The sequence below is a fragment of the Cynara cardunculus genome, assembly GCF_001531365.2.
Source record: "Cynara cardunculus var. scolymus isolate 2C chromosome LG 11, CcrdV1, whole genome shotgun sequence".
NCBI lineage: Eukaryota > Viridiplantae > Streptophyta > Magnoliopsida > Asterales > Asteraceae > Cynara > Cynara cardunculus.
This window is the reverse complement of record NC_037538.1, coordinates 11,519,687-11,538,496: the sequence shown is the minus strand read 5'-3', so window position 1 is coordinate 11,538,496 and position 18,810 is coordinate 11,519,687. Positions and strand designations below refer to the sequence as shown.

Genomic DNA, 18,810 nt, shown 5'->3' with positions numbered 1-18,810 from the left:
AGTCATTGCATTGCATAAGGGTCTGATTGATTATCCGTTGATGCATCAGACATTTAACTTGATGGTATTTAGATTTATTCTTTATATTGCAATATTTTGAAATCATAAGCTCAAATCGTTTGCAATACATTTTAACATGTTTGTTCAAGTAAAAAAAAACTTCAAAATCTCTCATTTAGCATAGTTGGTGGAGATGTTCTAAAAGATTAAAGTAAGTCACAAATACGATACACTGTACAAAGACATTTTATAAAAGGTTCAAGAGGATGAATGACGAAACAACCCTTACATTGCATCATACATGACATCAACCATAGGATACAAGGTTTTGATAAATGATCTTTGCTTATTCCATAGCTTATCATGATATGTTAGCTACCTTAGATACAATTAGAAGCACTTGTATTTTTATCACAAGATGTACTCTTTGATTGAATGAAATTTTGTCAGTGCATCAATTATTTGAGTTGTTTGCGAACTTTAAAACTTATCAACTTTTCAAGCTTGTGACATATGATACTTATTAATCGACTTAGTAGGTTAATCATGGTGTGCTCCTATATAAAGTTTTGTTCTCTTTTAGAACCAGTAATCACGGTTTTCATCACAAACATTTTAGCAATCATTAGAACGATCTAATAAAATGTGTTCAAATTCGTAAATGAGTGAGATCACATCACATTCAAATAAGATTAAGACGCGCAAATAGAAAACGTCTACCATCAAAGGGGAGTAGTTTCAATGAAATCATGTAAGTGTACATAATAGAATCTCATGTGAAGTCAAAGTGTAAATGAGGGTAAACTATGTAGCATATTTTCTTATATACTATAACCATAGAGTATATTTTTGATATACGGATGGTCATTGAGCATAGTTTCTTAAAATTTCCGGTATAAATTCATTTAGAGTAAATTACGCTTTTAGTCCATGTGGTATGTTAAAAGTCACAATTTTCATCCCTGCACTTCAGAAATTACACTTTATGTCCCATGATTTTTAATTTTTAGTTATTTTCGTCCCTAAGCTCAAACTACTTCCGTAAAACCATAATGACTAAAACAATAAATTATAAAAATGAAAATAGTTATAAATTAATGGGGACAAAATCGTATTTTTTTACAAACTACAGGGAAGAAAATTATAATTTACTATTGGATTTAATAAGTAACCAATAATGCTAAACTGTTAAATCAAAAGCATTTTTGTCAAAATTATATTTCTTTACTTTTCATTTTTTTCCGAGCAAATTGCATGAAAAAATAATGTATTTTAATTTAATTTATATTTTAAGTAATGTACTTTCAAAACTTTTATTTTGGTACATAAAACGTAAAAGTTTTAAACATTTAAATACATGAGTATCGATTGAGATATTAACCGGTTACCAATTACCATATGATGTGGTGAGTGATATGGTATTCAACTTAGTATAATTTGCTGAAACACTAACAAGATACCATATCACTCGCCACATCAACTTGATAACCGATTAATGCTTTAATCGTTATCCGAATACTTAAATGTTTAAAACTTTACATCTTAGGTATCAAAATGGAAGTTTTAAAAGTACGTTACCCAAAATAAAAATCAAGTTAAATTACGTTACTTTTTTCATACAATTTGCAAATTCTCTTAAATCAACTTTCTTTTTGCGAAATAAATTTCTAAACTCAAGAATATAAAAACAAAATTTGATAAAGTTAAAGAGATTACTAAAAATTTTGATTTTCAAAATATTTGTTGTCATGAAAACACCTAAAATAATTGCCAAAATTGATTGCATGGAGGGCTATGCTAGATTCGATTGACGCCAAATTTTGTTGTTGATTTCCATCAATGATAGAGGAAACTGTAATACGCATGACAGAATACACATGCAGATCGTAGGTTTGTTGAAATTGAGAATGTTTTTGGGTTTTGAAACTTGATCTCAGATTAAAGTCGACCAATTGGACTCTGGATTACATTGCAATTCAGGATTTGATTCTTAAAACCCAATCAATTGCGTCTCTCCCTCTTGATCGTTCGCACCAAGACGATGAATCTTAGAATAGTATGGCAACAACCCTTTCCGGTAAGTTATGCTTTATAATTTGAAACGTAATTTTATGCTTTCTTTACGTTAATTGACTGACTTCTATTTCTATATCCAGTTTCTTTGCAATATCTTCTTTTTCTCACATTCTGAAATCCAAAGTTAATGCCCTACCGAAATTATTGAATGTAATTAAACCCTAATTTGATTATTATTTTTGAAAACCCCCAAAACATGGGATTTTAGATGATCTCCACAATGGGATTTCATCATCGTCCCATCCTTTTGGTGTCTTGTTACATAAGATAATTGGGGGAAAACCATTTAGTAAAAAATTAAAGTTTGATGAATGCATGCTTTATCTTATATATGTTAAAAAAATCCAATCTTTCTGCTAGTTTGTTATCTCATTTTAGTGTCATCGTACTTAAACGTTAGATAATCTACATTTCAATTTATCTCACATACGATAGGAGAAACTTTTCAGAATTGTGTTAGTTTTCTACTAAGTTAGAATATGGATTGTAGTTGAACATTCAAATTTTTAATACATTTGTGTGTAGATAAGTGTTTTTGTTTCTCTTTCACCTTCCTATCCTATTTGTTTCAAGAATGCATGGCTGTTACTATCACCATCTTTTGTTTTTTATGTTCTTTCCTTTGTTTATCCTGATTATCATCATGCCATGGATGAACAGATCTTTTAGAAGATGGGATAGTCTATCATAGTAAATAGTCTTGATCAGTTCAGTTATCCTCGTTCGAGATACTTGCTCATGGCAGATCATAATTCTGATGAAGGTGTGAGTAGAACTAATGTTGCTATTGGAAGCTTCGAATCAACAGGCATGACAGATCAACATTCTGATGAACGTGTGAGTAGAGATGATGATGATGTTGAAAGATTTGAAACAATAGATATGGAAAGCTCTGATGAAGGTGTAAGTAGAACCAATGTTGTTGTTGGAAGTTCGGAATCACCAGGTGTGGCAAAGCAACATTCTGATAAAGGTTTGAGCACATCTAATGTTGCTGTTAGAAGTCCTCAATTGACTGGTGGGGCAGATCAACATTCTGATGCAGGTTTGAGTATAGCTGATGTTGCTGTTGAAAGTTTGAAATTAATAGGTACCGCAGATAAACATCCAGATGAACCTGCAACTACAAATGTTGAAAATTCTGAATCAACGGTGGAGATTAATATCAAGACACTAGATTCACAGTTACACAGCTTTAATGTTGACAAAAACGTATCTCTATCACTCTTTGCCCCTCTCCCTCTCCATATATACATGTCTCTCCCTCTCCTTCAGTGGTTGTTTTTTTGTTAGTTTTAATATCTTTGTTGCATAAAATTCAGATGCCAGTTTCAATGTTCAAGGAAAAAATAGCTCGTGAACTCGACCTTCCAGTGGAACAGCAACGACTGATCTTTAGAGGCAAGGTCTTAAAAGATGGTGACCTTCTTTCCGAATATCGTATCCTATTGTTTATGTTACATAATATTAGAGCAACCTGTGTAGAATATTTATGGGTCACTTTGATCACCCTCCCTTGAATCTGAACTGGTCAATACGGTGGATGTGAAGAAGTAGACCATGATCAGTAATAACAGGCCATTGAAAGATTTCACTGAAGTTGTTCATTTGAGTTATTTATTGAAATTTATCATTGCTGACAATTGTTATTTTTTTAGCCAATCTTCTGCATTCAGACCATTGCTTGGGTTATTGTCTGAATCTCTTATTTCTATGATATTTCCTACTATTCTTGAGGAACTGTTGCAACGTTTTTCTTCTATTTAAATTTCACTTTTAGGTGGTTCTCTTACAAGCGTTTTAGTAAGGCAATAAAGTGATATCGCTTTCTAGACAACCTAGACGGTTTAACTTGTAAAAAGAAGATATGTCCTTCCCAGAAAAGCAATATTTCTTTGATTACGTATGTTCTCAAGTGAAAACCTTGACATTTTATAGACGTTGAAAGTGGACATACTCTGCATCTAGTGGCTAGACAACCATCCGAATCACAAGCAGCATCTGGCTCCCCTAATGCAGAGACAACTGCAAGTATTAGTAATACAGGTATATTTTTGGTGCTAAGATTCTCACTTTGTGCCATATTAAGTGAAAACTGTCATTTGGCCCATATGTTGGGAGGCATATAGATACATGTTTTAACATAAGCACTTCATTTTTTAAATTAAATTTACTATTTCCAAAAAGAAAAAAAAAACCCCTACGATTTTGAGAAAAGACTGATTGTAGCATCCTTAACATACAAGCAAAAGTCGAATGTTGGACATAGTCACTTAGATATGGGACAAAGGGAGTGTATAGTGTAATAAATTAAAAGCAGACTTTTTCGTCCCAGGACAAGATGCTAATACTACTGGGACACGTTCTCCTGTTGTTGGGCATGTTTCACATAGCGTAGTTCTAGGGACATTTGGTGTTGGGGATCAAAATGAAGGCGGCAATCCAGATATAAGTCATGTGCGTTTCTTTTCTCTCTTTGCCTTCTGTAAAATGTTGTCGATAAAGTGAGCATTAGTGGCTTTCTAATGGCCATTATAGTTTAAACCTTTTTCCCCATTCAAGGTGATTGGGGCCGTTCTGAATTCTTTTGGAATGGGGGGCCAGACCCCCATGGGTGGTATTGGTGGAGCACAACCAAATATGCAGGTGACTTGTGTTCTATCTTCCTTTACATTTCTGTGTGATACTGTCCTTGTATTTCTATTTTCTTTCCATCTTGATAACAATCTTTCATAAGGATTGCATGCATGTACATTTATTCAAGTGGATAAATTAAGCTACTTTTATTTTGGTCCATAAACATGCCTCGCAAATGAGAAAAGCTATACATACTCACTTCAATTTATGGGCATTTAATGTATCATTTATCAGTTGTGGTCTCAGTTACAAACAACTAATTTGATTCTTTTCACCTCAAGTATCCCATATGCTTCATGCCATGAACCCCCACTGCATACTTTTGTTTGTATCTTTGTATTGCATTTCTTAAGCCAAAATTGTATAACTTGAATTTTTAGTACAATCCTGATCAGTTTGCATCTTCCCATTTTAGTGGACCTCTACCCTTCTGTTGTTTTGCTTGCATTTTGTCTTAATGACATCTCCATCTTAACAGGTAAGTCATATGTCAAACTGAGATTCCTTTGTAGCATGACTTATAGTGGTTCGTCATTTGTCCATACTGTATGTCCAGATAGTGTACAGTTGCATATGCCATTTTTAAAAAAATCTATACAAGCCAAATAGACATATGATCCTCTGTAACATAAATATATAGATGTTATCCAAATATGTATTTTGTTATTTATACATCAACAAAGCTCTGAATAGTACATTATTTTTTGGAGATCTTGAAAATCTAATTGGTCTTTTTACAGTTTGCTAAAAGAAAAATTAAGTGGTAATGAGGTTACTGCTTGATATATGTTGATCATCTACTTGGTTACAGTTCAGTATTCCCGTGCAAGTTGCCCAAGGAAATGAAACAGGAGCAAGTGTCAGCAATCACGGTCAATCAGGAAACCAGTCACAGCCTAGAAGTCCCAGTCAATCTATGCCTCAAGGGTTACAAAACCCCTTAGGAGCAGCAACAATTGTACCTACGCTTGCTACGGTAGTAACATGTTTTAAACTTCCTTTATATGTAAAAAGTTTCTTTTGGATTCGGTACACAACCTTACTTTGTATGTTTGTTGTATGCCTGTAGCCAATTCCTGATTCCCTAAACACACTTTCCGAGTTTATTAACCGCATGGAACAGGCATTATCACAGAATGGTAATAACTCAATTGTCTTCTTTCTATTAACATAACAATTCCTTATTTGCATGATTTATATGACCTTTACTTTTGGAGCTTTTTGTAGCGTATCAGCCAAACCACCCTTCACTTAGTACAGAAGGCTTACCGGCTGTAGAATTGCCTTCAAATGGTCATGGTTTGCTATCACCAACAGCTTTGGCAGTTGTTCTGCGACGTACACAACGTCTTCTCAGCGGGCCCGCTATTGATTCTTTATCTGTACTTACCATTCTCTATACCATGCTTTTCTTTTTGTGGTTTTCCTTATGCTCTTCTGTTTTTCATATCCACATATTTAGGAGATCTGTTCTTTCTTGTGTCACTCTTTTTGCAGTTTAGGGATTATGATAAATTAGTGATTGCAGTAGTAGAGTCCTTGAGAGCTACTTACTTGAAGATGCCTTCTGCATTATTGGTCCACTTAGTCTCTTATCTAAATGGCAGTTCTGAATTAAACATGGAAGTTTCTCTATGTTTTGGTTGTATCTTGATCCTAATGTACCGTGGTTCTCACTTAAGTTCATTCTTGGTTGCGTTCATGTTTTTGCTTAGATGACCTAAAATTAGTTATAACTTTCTGATGATCATTTAATTAAGAATTTGCCTTGTAATTTGTAGCATACAGCAGGACGACTGGAGGAAGAGGAGCATATTACTAATGTCACAGTGAGAACCCAGATTCAGACAGAGGCCATGCAGTCTGGGCTTGCAATGCAACATTTGGGTGCTCTTTTGCTAGAACTTGGTCGTACAATGCTGACATTGCGTATTGGACGGTCTCATGTATGTCATTTCGGGTTTTTTCTTTGCACTAGTATTATCTTGTCAGAATCACCATTTACAATTGGCTTGGGTGAACACTTCAGGCTGAATCTTCTGTAAACGCGGGGCCTGCTGTTTACATATCTCCATTAGGTCCTAATCCTATAATGGTTCAGGTTTGTTTTAACTCTCTCTATCCTTTGACCGGCAATTGTGAAATTGAATTGAGAAAAGATATACAATGAGCAGGATTCTGCGTCTGCTGTTATAAAACCGTTCAATATTAGTGGGGCATGTGTGAAGATTACGCTCAAACCTGGATAGATGTTTGTGTGATATGCTATTCGTTTATACCATTTACGTCCAGTCCCTATTCTTCATTTTGTGGTCCCCATCCAATTTCTCCAATCTCCATGCATCAAGGAGATGGGACTACAAGAACATCTTTTTCTCGTTATAAAATAGATAAAATGTCATAGTGTTCATTTGGCCTAAAGGAATAGAACCAAAATACCTACTCTCTCCTGGAATATTGTGTTGGATTCACAAGCGTCAAAATGAAAAGGGCCTCTTCTCGTCTAGTGGTGAAATACTGAGACCTCTGCGGAGGACCTGATTCACATTTTAACATAATTGTATTTGTCCTTATAATCACTGTTCGTTTCACATAGGAAAATAAGCAAAATGTATTTAAAGGCACAAATTGATTACATGGTTTGCATAAACTGTCTTCTTTAGCATATTTTATAATAGAAAGTTACTTATTGTATCACTTGTCTTTATCTTCTGTACTCTATCTATTCACCAGGAGTTCCTAAGAAAATGAATGTAATGCCCTTTAATTTCACCAATTCCAGCTTGTGCTTTATGAATAGCTTTGGCACAAACAAGAAACAGTATTTGCTTCTATTATGAATAATGAATTCAACATTTTCTTTCAGCCCTTTCCTCTGCAAACTAACTCTCTATTTGGTGGTAATGCTACTGCTGTGGGGAATCCTGGGGCTTTTGGTCCTATTGGAGTTGGAGCTGTTCCAAGGCACCTTAACATACATATCCATGCTGGTAAGAAGCTAGTATCCAACCCCATTTCGACTCCTATGACTTCATGTAGGCTAGCCTAATCATTGTATGTGTTATGTTGGTCTTCACTTGTGTTATTCATAGGAGTAGGTCCAAGGGCAACTAATATTGAAACAAACCCAGGAGAACTTGCTAATAGAAATGGTAAATGTTACTCCTGCTTTTGATTAGAAATTTGTATTTTTGTTTCACTACAAACATTTGACTACCTTCCATTGATAATAGCCGGAGGAAATTCACAAACCAGAGGTGTTGGTGATGACATGAGAAGTAGAGATTTTGTTGGTATGTTTATGTGTAATACGTTAATTGGTATTTGTAATTCGTTTAGTTTGTGACTTCGTGTTAAAGTTCATTATTTTGCCAATCTAGGCCAAGCAGATGTCGTTCTTCCTGAGGTTCAAACAGTATGTCTTATACTTGTTTCTCATGTCTTCCTTTTGGGATTTATTAACATCATAACTACCAGAATGTCAATAACTTAGCATTCAACAGGATACAGGAAATGCCACTTCCAGTGGCACGAGAATGAAATCTCTAAGCGGAATGGAAAGTGGTTCATCCGATTTGAAGAGCAATACCCCTAGAAATTCTTCATCCATTCCTCTTGGACTTGGCTCAGGAGGTTTACAACCTAAGGTGTGCCCTTGTTTAAAAAATTTATTTGTTAAACATCAGTAATCCTTTTTGTTTCTTTGTGTGCTTATGTTAATAATTTTTCAGTGCTATAGAACTGCAATATGTTTAGGACTGATTGGCTGCTCTTGAACTATTACAGTATATATCTATCCACATCTTTAACCAAGAGGATGGCATATTAATATTGGTAAACTAGATAAAAATAATTGCTATATTTTTCAAGTATAAATTGGATTTTTTTTATTAACCTGGATATCCAACCCGCTACGAATAAAATTGGATTATTAATCACACATAAGTTACATCCTTACGGCCTTTTTATCATTCTTTATAAATAGGCCATTTCATGAATCTAAATGCTCAATAGTTGATGTTAATGATTTAGTTCACAAGCAATGACCTTTTTATATATTGATTTATGAACTCCCTCAGTTTTGCATTTAATTTGCTAATTTGGATGATTATTGGGTGGAAATGATGTAACTAAATCGGTTGTGAAAATATGGTAAATCTTTTTATTGATGTTTTCAAGTGAAAAATTAAAAGTTCAACGACTACTTTATGTTTCTTGTCTAGTTTCCCCTCCATCTGACTTGGCCCGATAATTTAGTGAAGGTTTGATGATTAGTCAAATATGAGTATCGTAGTAAGATAACCAGTTTGTTGTTTTTGCTATTATATGTTTGTGATTGTTTAGATGGGTGTTATAAGCTAAAATTGTCTACAAATGTGATATTAGAGACGACATCGACAGACAAGATCAGAGGCCGGTGGTAGTGGTTCTTCTACTTCATATACTCATAATGCTGCTAATCAAAGCCTAACATCTGCTGGTGGCCAATTGGATCCAGCTACCATCATGAACCAGGTTACGCAGAATCCTGCATTACAAGGTCTGTTGGCTGGTGTTTCAAATCAACCTGGGTCTGGATCTCCAGATTTCTTTAGGAATATGATGAGTCAACTAGCTCAAAATCCTGCAATGATGAACACAATCAATCAGCTTGCTCAACAAATGGATGGTAATCAAGATATGGCTAGCATGCTTGCAGGGATAGGAGGATGCGGTGGTGGTGGTGGCGGCAGTGGCAATCTTGATATGTCAAGTATGGTTCAACAGATGATGCCATTTGTTTCTCAAGCTCTCAATCAAGGGAGTTCAAGTTCCAATTTGCTTCAATCTGTACCATCTAGGAAAGGTACACTTCATCGACGTTACAGTAGTGTCAAGAGTTTGAACGTTAACGAAAGATCAAGTGATCTTCAGGTTCGTTCTGACCCCACTCAAGTTTCAAATCCTTGTGAGATGCATGATGTAGTAATGGTTTAAAGGCGTTCATTTTGCATTTTATTGATTGAGATTTTGTGTTTGTTCTTGGACTGATGCTTAGTGTGGTGAATTGCTTCATATTTGTAGATGAACCTCGAAAATGCGGCTCAAAAAATCGAGGAGCAGTACCCAGCTCTAGAAATCTTCTCATCCATCGCAGAAACTGCTGCTGCTTTATATGACAATGTTTTTGACACAGGTGCTCTTGATGAGTTATGTTCGGACGAAGAGCTTGCTCAGGTTAGCATCTTCTTCCAAATTTTTTGGCCCATAAAGCCAACCTTTTGTGAGCCAAAGATCATGAAACATCTTTGGTCCCCACCGAATTATCCGAGCCGAAAGAGGGTGGAGTTTCCACAACAGGTTCAATCCCGCCCTCCCTACCTTGTCCTTGTCTTGGTCTTTAGAACTCCTACTTAAATGACCTCATAACAAGTGTTTTTCAAATACATGATATCCTGACATATTTATAGACATTCCTGTGTGTATGGATGTGACATTTTGTCACTCAGTGACCTTCTCAAATATGTGTCAAAACTGTCATGATTTAAATTAGAAAACCTTAACCAAAGGACCCTGCAATTTACCTTCTATATAATGGCTCTGGGATCATAGGCTGGTAACGGGTAGGGTAAGGGTTAATCTCTTGTCTAATCCCTTAAAAAAAGCGGGTAACGAGATGGATAATTATCCATGTCCTAAACTCTTATCCATATCCATATATACTCTAGTAACAAAACGGGTAATAGATAAATTGTAAAAAAAATCGTTTTGAACTACAATAATATTCTTAAACATAAACAAATAAGTACAACATAAGTACATAAATATAATATTTATTCTCTATCTAATTTGTTCCAATAAACATTGTAATATTGTTTTAGATATATTATAATGTGATATTTTAAACAACACATAAAAATTTAAAGCCAACATCTTTCACTTGACGAATATGAAAAAAAAAATTAAATTACCAATTAATATACGTTATACAACATATAAGATAACATTTTAAAAAATATATTAATATTTAGTTTTATATAATTATATGTGTGGAATGTATGTACTTATATGTATGTGTGTGTATATATACACTTGGGATCATGTGAGACAATGTTGTTTTCGTAAGACACGTGAGAAAACATTTTTACATTTGAAATTTCGCACTGTTTTTGCTCTGGAGTTCACAACATTTTGTTGTGAAGTTTCAAGTATAAAAATGTGGTCTCACGTAAACCCAACCATATATTGTGTTTGATTGTGTTGTATTTGGGTTGCAGGATTTTTTCAAGATGTTGAAACGGGATATTTCTCGACGACTTCAAGGAGGTAGACGATGATCGTTGCCACTCTTTCTTGTTCTTTGCATTTAACTATCATTTTTCTACGGCTTCGAAGGTGTCTTCGTTGTATCTTAATTGCCTAATACTACATAAAACAAATCTAGATCCATCAAAAGCATTATTGTTATATAAAAAAAGAATGGATGATCGTAGAAATAATAATAAAAGTTTGATGTTATAATTTAAATACAATAATCAAATGAATTCCATCTTATTCTATATTGGACTTGGACCATACACAATAATCACATTGAGCTGGATGGGTGCAATTGCCACATCATCATGTCGTACGATGCACATGCATGTTGGCCTGCCATGCCTATCGCATCATCCATCATCCCATCATGCCAATTATTACTCATCCGTTGGTTCAACCGTCGGATCACCTCGCCACCACCACCAGCTGCTTGTTTACTTTGGTCGCAATATCTCAAAAACCCTGCCACCCTTCTTGGATCCCTGTCTTTCCAGCAAATCTCATTGTTTTCCGGCGGCCACATGGTCGCACCACCACCGGATTTCCATACTTGAGTCACTGTGAAGCCTGCTAAGCTGCTTATATACTCCACCATGCCGTTCAAAAGCACCGGCGGAGTTGCTCCCTTGCCGTTCCACAGCCACACCCGAGCCATGCCGTGTAGCACCGCCAATACAATGGCTTCATCGTTTTTGGAAGTTTCCATGAACACTGATGGGCTCAAACTGATTATATATTCATGGGATTCTTGGGAATCAACCTCCACCATGGCCGGAATATTCGTCGGTGCAAGTCTAAGTATGACACCATTGATTTGTTTCTTGGAGTTTAGGAAGTCTTGATCATTAGGGTATAAAAGATTCTCTACAACACTGCTTGTATTCAGGACTATTCGAGTTGCTTTATCGTTTGATTCGTAGAAGAGTGAAAAACGTTTTCCAGCCAATGAGTGCTTACCGGCATCATTAACCACCGTGATGGAGAAGCCTTTTGATGCTTCGTGGTTCGCCCAAATGGCAATTATTCCGATGAATGATATCATAATTATACGAAAAGTGATGCCAGAAACATTGGTTGTGATGTTACGATACACTGGTTCATGCTCCATGGTGGTGGCAGTGGTAGTGGTAGTGGTAGTGGCAGTGGCAGTGGTAGCAGCGGGAGAGGGAACGGTTGCGGTGGCGGTGGCGGTGGCTAAGAGTGATCGGAGGAGGTAGTGATCCTCCATTAATTTGTGCATATGTAAAAGAGAGAGAAGTATTACTTTTTTTAAGAGTCGGTAGGTCTGGAGGATTCTAATGGTTGATGCATATATCCATGTTTGTATGGATGAAAATAGACCAAAAAGGTCTATAAATATTGTATCCATGTGTTCCATCAATAACTAAAGCTTAGTATCCGTTTATCAAGTTATATTATCTTATCGGTAAGATTGAAGGTAAGGATCGAGAATCTTTTCTGATGAGGGCGACGACTTTTACCATAATTAGTGTTTATCAGGTAAATTGTTGTATACGATACCGTTTTGATGGACTAAAATCTTACCCGGTAAGTAAGTGCGATGGTGCCGGTAAGCACTTTACTCAGATAAGCGTTTGGTAAACTGTCCTTATAAAGACTTGTTGATTCCGGGATAATGATCTTACCAATAATTTTAATGTAGTATTTGTTAAATGATAATATTTTTAGGCAAGTGAGAGTAGTTACTTTTACTTGATTCGTATTCATCAGATAAGAAACATTGATGATCGAGAATCTTATCTAGATGAGATAAATAAAGTAATGACTCTTACCGATGCTGTTTCAATCTTTTTGGAGAGCCTGTTACATTCGTACAAAGACAAAATACAAAAGTTCACAAAATATATTATACTAAAAGTCATACAAATTAATTAGAACAATAAAATATCCTCGAGTAACAAAGTAACATACAAAATTCACTTAAATATATTCATTTATCTAACATTGTTTGAAACAAAATATTCAACAACCAACTTTTCATAATCAACTTTTTCGGATAAGTTGTTAATTTGAAAAATTAGCATATAATAGTTCACCACCCCAGTTCTCAAGACACTCTAGCTCGATTCTAGGACCAAATTCTCCCTCAACTCTCAACTTTTAAGCGTGTTATCAAAGGACTAGTGTTTTGAACAATGACAATTAGTATCATGATGAACAAAGTAAACGAGATTGCAAGTGAGATTTTGTACATCAAACGAGAAAATGATAACACTAATAACAAGAAAGATGAAGATTATTACACAAGTTTTGTGTTTGGTACTTCAATCATAAAAATAATCATCCGGGAAAACAAAGAAGAGCGAGACTAGCTAACAAGGAGAGGGAATTGGGCATTTGACTAAATTGCTAAAACATTATAATTGTCAAATGAGCTAAAATTAGAGAGAGAAGACCGAAAGTTAAAAAAATCAAATTATATATAATTTCGTACATGTTAATATATATATATTTTTGCTGTGAAGTTTCAAGTGTAAAATGTTGGTCTCACGGGTCTCACGAAAACATGCTGGTTTCACATGATCCCAAGTCTATATATATATATATATATATATATATATATATATATATATATATATGTATGTATAGGGTTTGGTTCACGTGAGACCAATGGTTTTTCGTGAGATCCGTAAGACCAATTTATGTTCATTGATCAACTTTATAAGCTAATGATCTAATGACTTAAAGTTATACAGTGGTAATTTTGTGATTATTGAGAAGTCTCGTGACGTTTATGAATTTTCAGATTGTCATATTGTAGATCTAATCGAAGAGTTGAGAATTGGTCTTACGAGTCTTACGAAAAACCTTTGGTCTCACATGATCTCAAGTATGTGTGTGTATATATATATAAATAGACTAAAAAAGAGTTTAATTTAGAGGTTCTCTTCAAAATCCCATATTAATACATCCTCCGACATTATCCATACGGTTTGGAATGATAGAAGGGTTAGAATGGTGTGTGTATGGCATCAAGAGTAGTAAGGTAACCGATGGTTCCCGACTTTCTCTAGTGTCGGATGTGGTGGTCGCCGTGTGCCTAATGAGGCCAATCTCATTACTATATGACACGTACCTATCATCAATAGGATAGACTACTCTATCTAGCCATACTATTACATCATATTTTTTGTTGGATACCTTCTTGCGGCAACTCCACTTGCATTGGTCTCCAAACCTAACATTATTAAACACCTATTTGACAATTGTTGAATGTTTTGATATAAAATATTAAGTTGTCAGAGTAATTAAGAGACTCTTATAATATAGTAAAAAATGAAATATAATTGTTTGATAATTATTCATCATGAAATTAAAGTGTTGAATGGTTAATGAAGGCTCAAGATACAAAATCATTCAAAGGGTTTTAGTACATTAAGAGACATATTTTTTTGTCAAACAAAATTCACCTCTTATTGATTCAGAGACTGCCACTTAATGGAACTATTAAGAGGTAAACAAACAGCCAATAAAAAGTCCAAAAGATAAAAGGTTGAGTCTGAAGTTCAGAAAATTAAGTTTAATAATGTTTATAAGACTAAGTCATAAATTCAGAAGAAAAGCGTTAACTTCTGAAGGTGAAACTTCATAAGTTTAGCTTTTGAACTGATTTGGTGCATTTTACTAACTCATTGGAAATTGATTCGGAGTCATAAATGTGATGTGAAACTTTTATTTACGTTTCTGTAGTTTTTTAGAATCATTTATTTATATAAATTACAGTATCTTTTTATAATCTTACAAGAACGATAATTAATTTATAATAAAAAGTCAAATATGAAATCGAACCCACAAAGCAACCTTGTCCACTCAACGACATCTTCGATTCCTAACATTTTTCCATTTTTACACTTGAATGCTCTTTCTATTTTTAGAATACGATTACCTTGGATTTAGAAAGGGAAAAGAAAGAGCAACAAGGTCGGGAAATGTCTACAGAAAAATGCATTGTTTGTGACGAAACTATCGACTCCGATGAATTGCTATCTATTGGCAGAGTTTCGTATCATAACACATGTTTCAAATGCAGCCAATGCCATGGAACCCTTATGGTATTTCTTTCATCTTTTTATTCAATTTGGATCATCGTTAAGCAAAACAATCCATCTGTATCCAAAACCGAAAATGGTTGTTGCTTTGTTTATGATGAGATACAGAAAAACGTTTCTAGGCCATTAGGCAACCAAGAAGGCTCATGAACTTGGTCTTCGTTTTCCATTGTATGTTAAGGAGGATGTCGATCTCTATTTGTCGGTTAAGTTGATTAAACCTATATAAAACTACGTTATTCCATCATTTCATAAAATTTTTGATTTTACTTATAAAAAATACAATTTTTTTCTAATATATTTGTATATAATAATCATAGATGATTGATGACGTCATTATTTATTTTTTTAGGAGGATAATTACTTCTCAGTGGATGGAATTTTATTTTGCAAGCCAGATTTTGATAAAAAAATCAAGAAAAATAAAAGGCTTCCCAGAAAACTATGTGAGTTTTTTAAAATTAAATTATTTTTATTTTTATTTAATTTATTTTAATTTAACTAACTTGAATCTTAATTTGTGGTGACCAGCTTTGCCCCAACCAAGTGAATTGGTAATTACTGAATTATTTTCTTTAAATTTATGTAAATGAGTGTTTATATTTATTTATTTTTTTTATATTTTTGAATTCGATTATTTTTAATCAGCAAAAATCGACGTCTAGCAGAATCTCTTCCATCTTCAAGACGCAAGCAAACCGAACGATACCATGCTGGAAAAAGGTATAATTGACATTTATCAAATACTTATCCGGTAAGTGCTTACGGGTAAAATTTAAACCATCATTTACTTACCGGATAAGATTTTAGTCCATTAAAACCATATCGTATGCAATAATTTATCCGGTAAGTGTTTACTATGATAAGAGTCATTGTCCTCTTAGTCTTTATCTCGTTTTTACTGGGTAAGATTATTAGTCCTTGCCATATTCACGCGATAAGACAATGTGACTTGGTGTTTACTTACCTGAATAAGCGTTTGGTAAACGAGAACCGGATTCTTAAAATAGTTTTGGAAATTTTCAGCTTTTGCACTAAATTTATGAATAATGATATTAGAGAGAAGCAGGAGATACAATATCAGAGGCAAATGGGGACGATGCTTCCGCTTCAAATGCTCTTACTACCACCAGTCGAAGCCTTCCATCCGCCGGTGGCCAATTGGATCTAGATACAATCTTGAATCAGAGCCTTCCATCTGACGGTGGCCAATTGGATCCGAATACGATCATGAATCAATTGATGCAGAATTTGGCTGGAGTTTCATATCAAACCGATTTCGAATCCCATGATTTCTTGAGGAATATCTTGGATCAGATAACTCAAAACCCTCAAGTTATGGATGCGATCAACCGACTTGGTCAACAGATGGATGGTAATCAAGATCTGGGTAGCATGTTCGCAACCATGAATGGGTGCCAAGGTGGTGGCGACTTTGATATGTCGTTTATGGTTCAACAGATGATGCCCTTTCTTTCTCAAGCTCTCCATCGTGGGGGTTCAAGTTCAAATTTACTTGAACACGATCCGTCCTTGAAACATGAACATCATCGTCGTTGTTACAGTGATAGTGCAAGCCTCAACGGCTTACCAATGGATTGCCAGGTTTGTAGAAAACAAAAATAAAACATAGATTTCGCGAACACCAACTGTTTGTCAAAATTCCCGACTTAAATTTGTAACATTCTGTTCATGGATGTCCAAGATTTCACCCCCTAAAAGAGAGTTTAAATTCATCCATCATCTTGTCCTATCTTTAAACTAACTGTTGATTCCTGTGCTGAATTTCTTCATATAAATTTTCAGGCGAATCTGAAAGAAGCAGCTCAGAAGATCGAAGAAGAGAACTCAGCTGTAGAAGTGTTCTCATGTATGGTTGAAACTGCTGCTCTTTTGCAAGACAATGTTCATGATATATACGGTCTTGCTGAATTATGTTCAGAAGAGGAACTCGCAGAGGTTTTCCCCTTTCTCTTATTTAATATAGAACAGATTCAAGATAACTCGGAGGGATTTGAAACGATCAACAAAGTTTCACCCATGAATTTTTGTGGATGTTTACAGAAAAGATGGTTTTGTTTGATTAATTAGGGTTTGGAACATGCAGGAATTCATGGAGATGTTGAAGCGTGATGTTTGTAGACGACTCGGAAAGAGATATGTTCGATGTAACACGGTTCCTTGACATTTCTTTCCTTGTTTTTGGCCACAGAGTTCTTGTACTCGGTTCAAGAATTATACTTTGACATTCATCTACACTCCAACTTATGTAGTTCAACTCCTTTTTTATATAATCGTCAAGATTATCTTTTTACCAAACTCTTATCAAGTAAGGGGCTGTTTACCAAACGCTAACCCAGGTAAGCGCTTACGAATTGAAGTCACGTTACCTTACCGGATGAATATGGCGAAGACTGAGAATCTTACCCAGTAAGGGCGAAGGCAAGGATCGAGAGTTTTACCCATTACGTGAGGACGACAACTTTTACCAAGGTTAGCGCTTACCGGGTAAATTGTTGCATATGATGCCATATTGTTGGACTAAAATATAATTAAGATAATCATTAACGAAATGCTTAATTATTATTTTTATAAAAAAATTATATTATTAAACCTAAAATAAATTATTCGTAATTAAAATCCAATTAAATTATATAAAAAAAGATTAAACTAAAAATAATAAAAAGACTAAAATATCCTCTCAATTAATCTATTTAGCAGATTTTTTTAGCATCAAGCAAAGAAATTAAAGGCGTGTAAAAATATAAACCACATAGATGTTCTGCATAATTAATTTGATTAATTAGGAAAGTGCAATATGATTTTATGTAAAACAGAGGGATAAATTTGTAATTTACTTTTAAATGATGAGAAGAAGATAATTTGCAATGGTTGTAGTTATAACATTCCCCAAAGAAGCTTAGGGGCCATTTACCAAACGCTTACCCGAGTAAACGCCTATTAAGTAACACTACCTCACCGCATGAATGTGGTAAAGACCAAAAATCTTACCCGGTAAGAGCGAGATAAAGACCAAGAGACTTACTCGGTAAGTAAGGACGACGACTTTTACCATGGTAAGCGCTTACTAGGTAAATTGTTGCATACGATGTCGTTTTGGTGGACTAAAATCTTATCCTGTAAGTAAATAATGGTGTTAAATTTTACCGGTAAGCAGTTATCGAATAAGTGTTTGGTAAACGACCCCTTAGTTTACTCTAGATTGTGAAAACAAACATATATAATGGATACAAATCATCTTGTTGCATTTGTGTAAACCCAATAAATTCTTTACAAAGCATGTTCATCAAAATGTAAGGAGAAAAAACACATTTATATCTGGATATATCAAATTTGTTTCGACACGTTCTTATTAGTAAAAAGTTGTATTAAATATATGTATAAAAATAGAGTGGAACCTATAGATATTCATCCATTATTTATAATATATTATAAAACATCTGGGGTTAAAAATAAGTAATGCATCTCCTTTAAAATTCAAGATTACATGTGATAACTGCTTTAATAAGTTGTTAAAGCACAATAAAACCCCACACATGTTGCTCCATATCCCACACCCATGAAAAATCTGCATCCGTTAATTTTTTGAGCACGTGATAATGATACGATGAAATCCGTTTATTCTTTAACATGGGATAATGATACGGTGAAATCCGTTTATGTTTCTTTTTGATTCTTCATATGAGGAAATTAGCCAAGAAGTCTACCT

At 34.5% G+C, this 18,810-nt stretch overlaps 2 protein-coding genes across 2 annotated transcripts; one reads left to right on the top strand and one right to left on the bottom strand.

Annotated features, from left to right (window-relative positions):
* Positions 1–2,814: 2,814 nt before the first annotated feature.
* LOC112521737 lies at positions 2,815–17,353 on the top strand. The gene is made up of 23 exons (XM_025130735.1): positions 2,815–3,288; positions 3,399–3,516; positions 4,015–4,122; positions 4,412–4,533; positions 4,639–4,722; positions 5,525–5,689; positions 5,783–5,852; positions 5,941–6,095; positions 6,495–6,659; positions 6,743–6,814; positions 7,580–7,703; positions 7,806–7,865; positions 7,947–8,006; positions 8,094–8,128; positions 8,217–8,360; positions 9,100–9,627; positions 9,778–9,930; positions 11,931–12,223; positions 12,700–12,703; positions 14,907–15,083; positions 16,140–16,685; positions 16,887–17,039; positions 17,188–17,353. The coding sequence occupies exons 1-23, from the start codon at positions 2,815–2,817 to the stop codon at positions 17,263–17,265; spliced, it is 3,888 nt and encodes a 1,295-aa protein (XP_024986503.1). The 3' UTR covers positions 17,266–17,353.
* LOC112521558 lies at positions 11,201–12,357 on the bottom strand. Its single transcript, XM_025130482.1, has one exon. The coding sequence runs from the start codon at positions 12,248–12,250 to the stop codon at positions 11,279–11,281; it is 972 nt and encodes a 323-aa protein (XP_024986250.1). The 5' UTR covers positions 12,251–12,357; the 3' UTR covers positions 11,201–11,278.
* Positions 17,354–18,810: the final 1,457 nt, after the last annotated feature.

What these genes read in the sequence shown, in the direction of transcription:
- LOC112521737 (XM_025130735.1), top strand. Translation starts at nt 2,815, where the DNA reads ATGGCAGATCATAATTCTGATGAAGGTGTGAGTAGAACTAATGTTGCT. An exon ending in TGCAAGTATTAGTAATACAG is followed by an intron (nt 4,123 to 4,411) that starts GTATATTTTTGG and finishes TTTTCGTCCCAG; the next exon opens with GACAAGATGCTAATACTACT. An exon ending in GCTTACCAATGGATTGCCAG is followed by an intron (nt 16,686 to 16,886) that starts GTTTGTAGAAAA and finishes ATAAATTTTCAG; the next exon opens with GCGAATCTGAAAGAAGCAGC.
- LOC112521558 (XM_025130482.1), bottom strand. Translation starts at nt 12,250, where the DNA reads ATGCACAAATTAATGGAGGATCACTACCTCCTCCGATCACTCTTAGCC.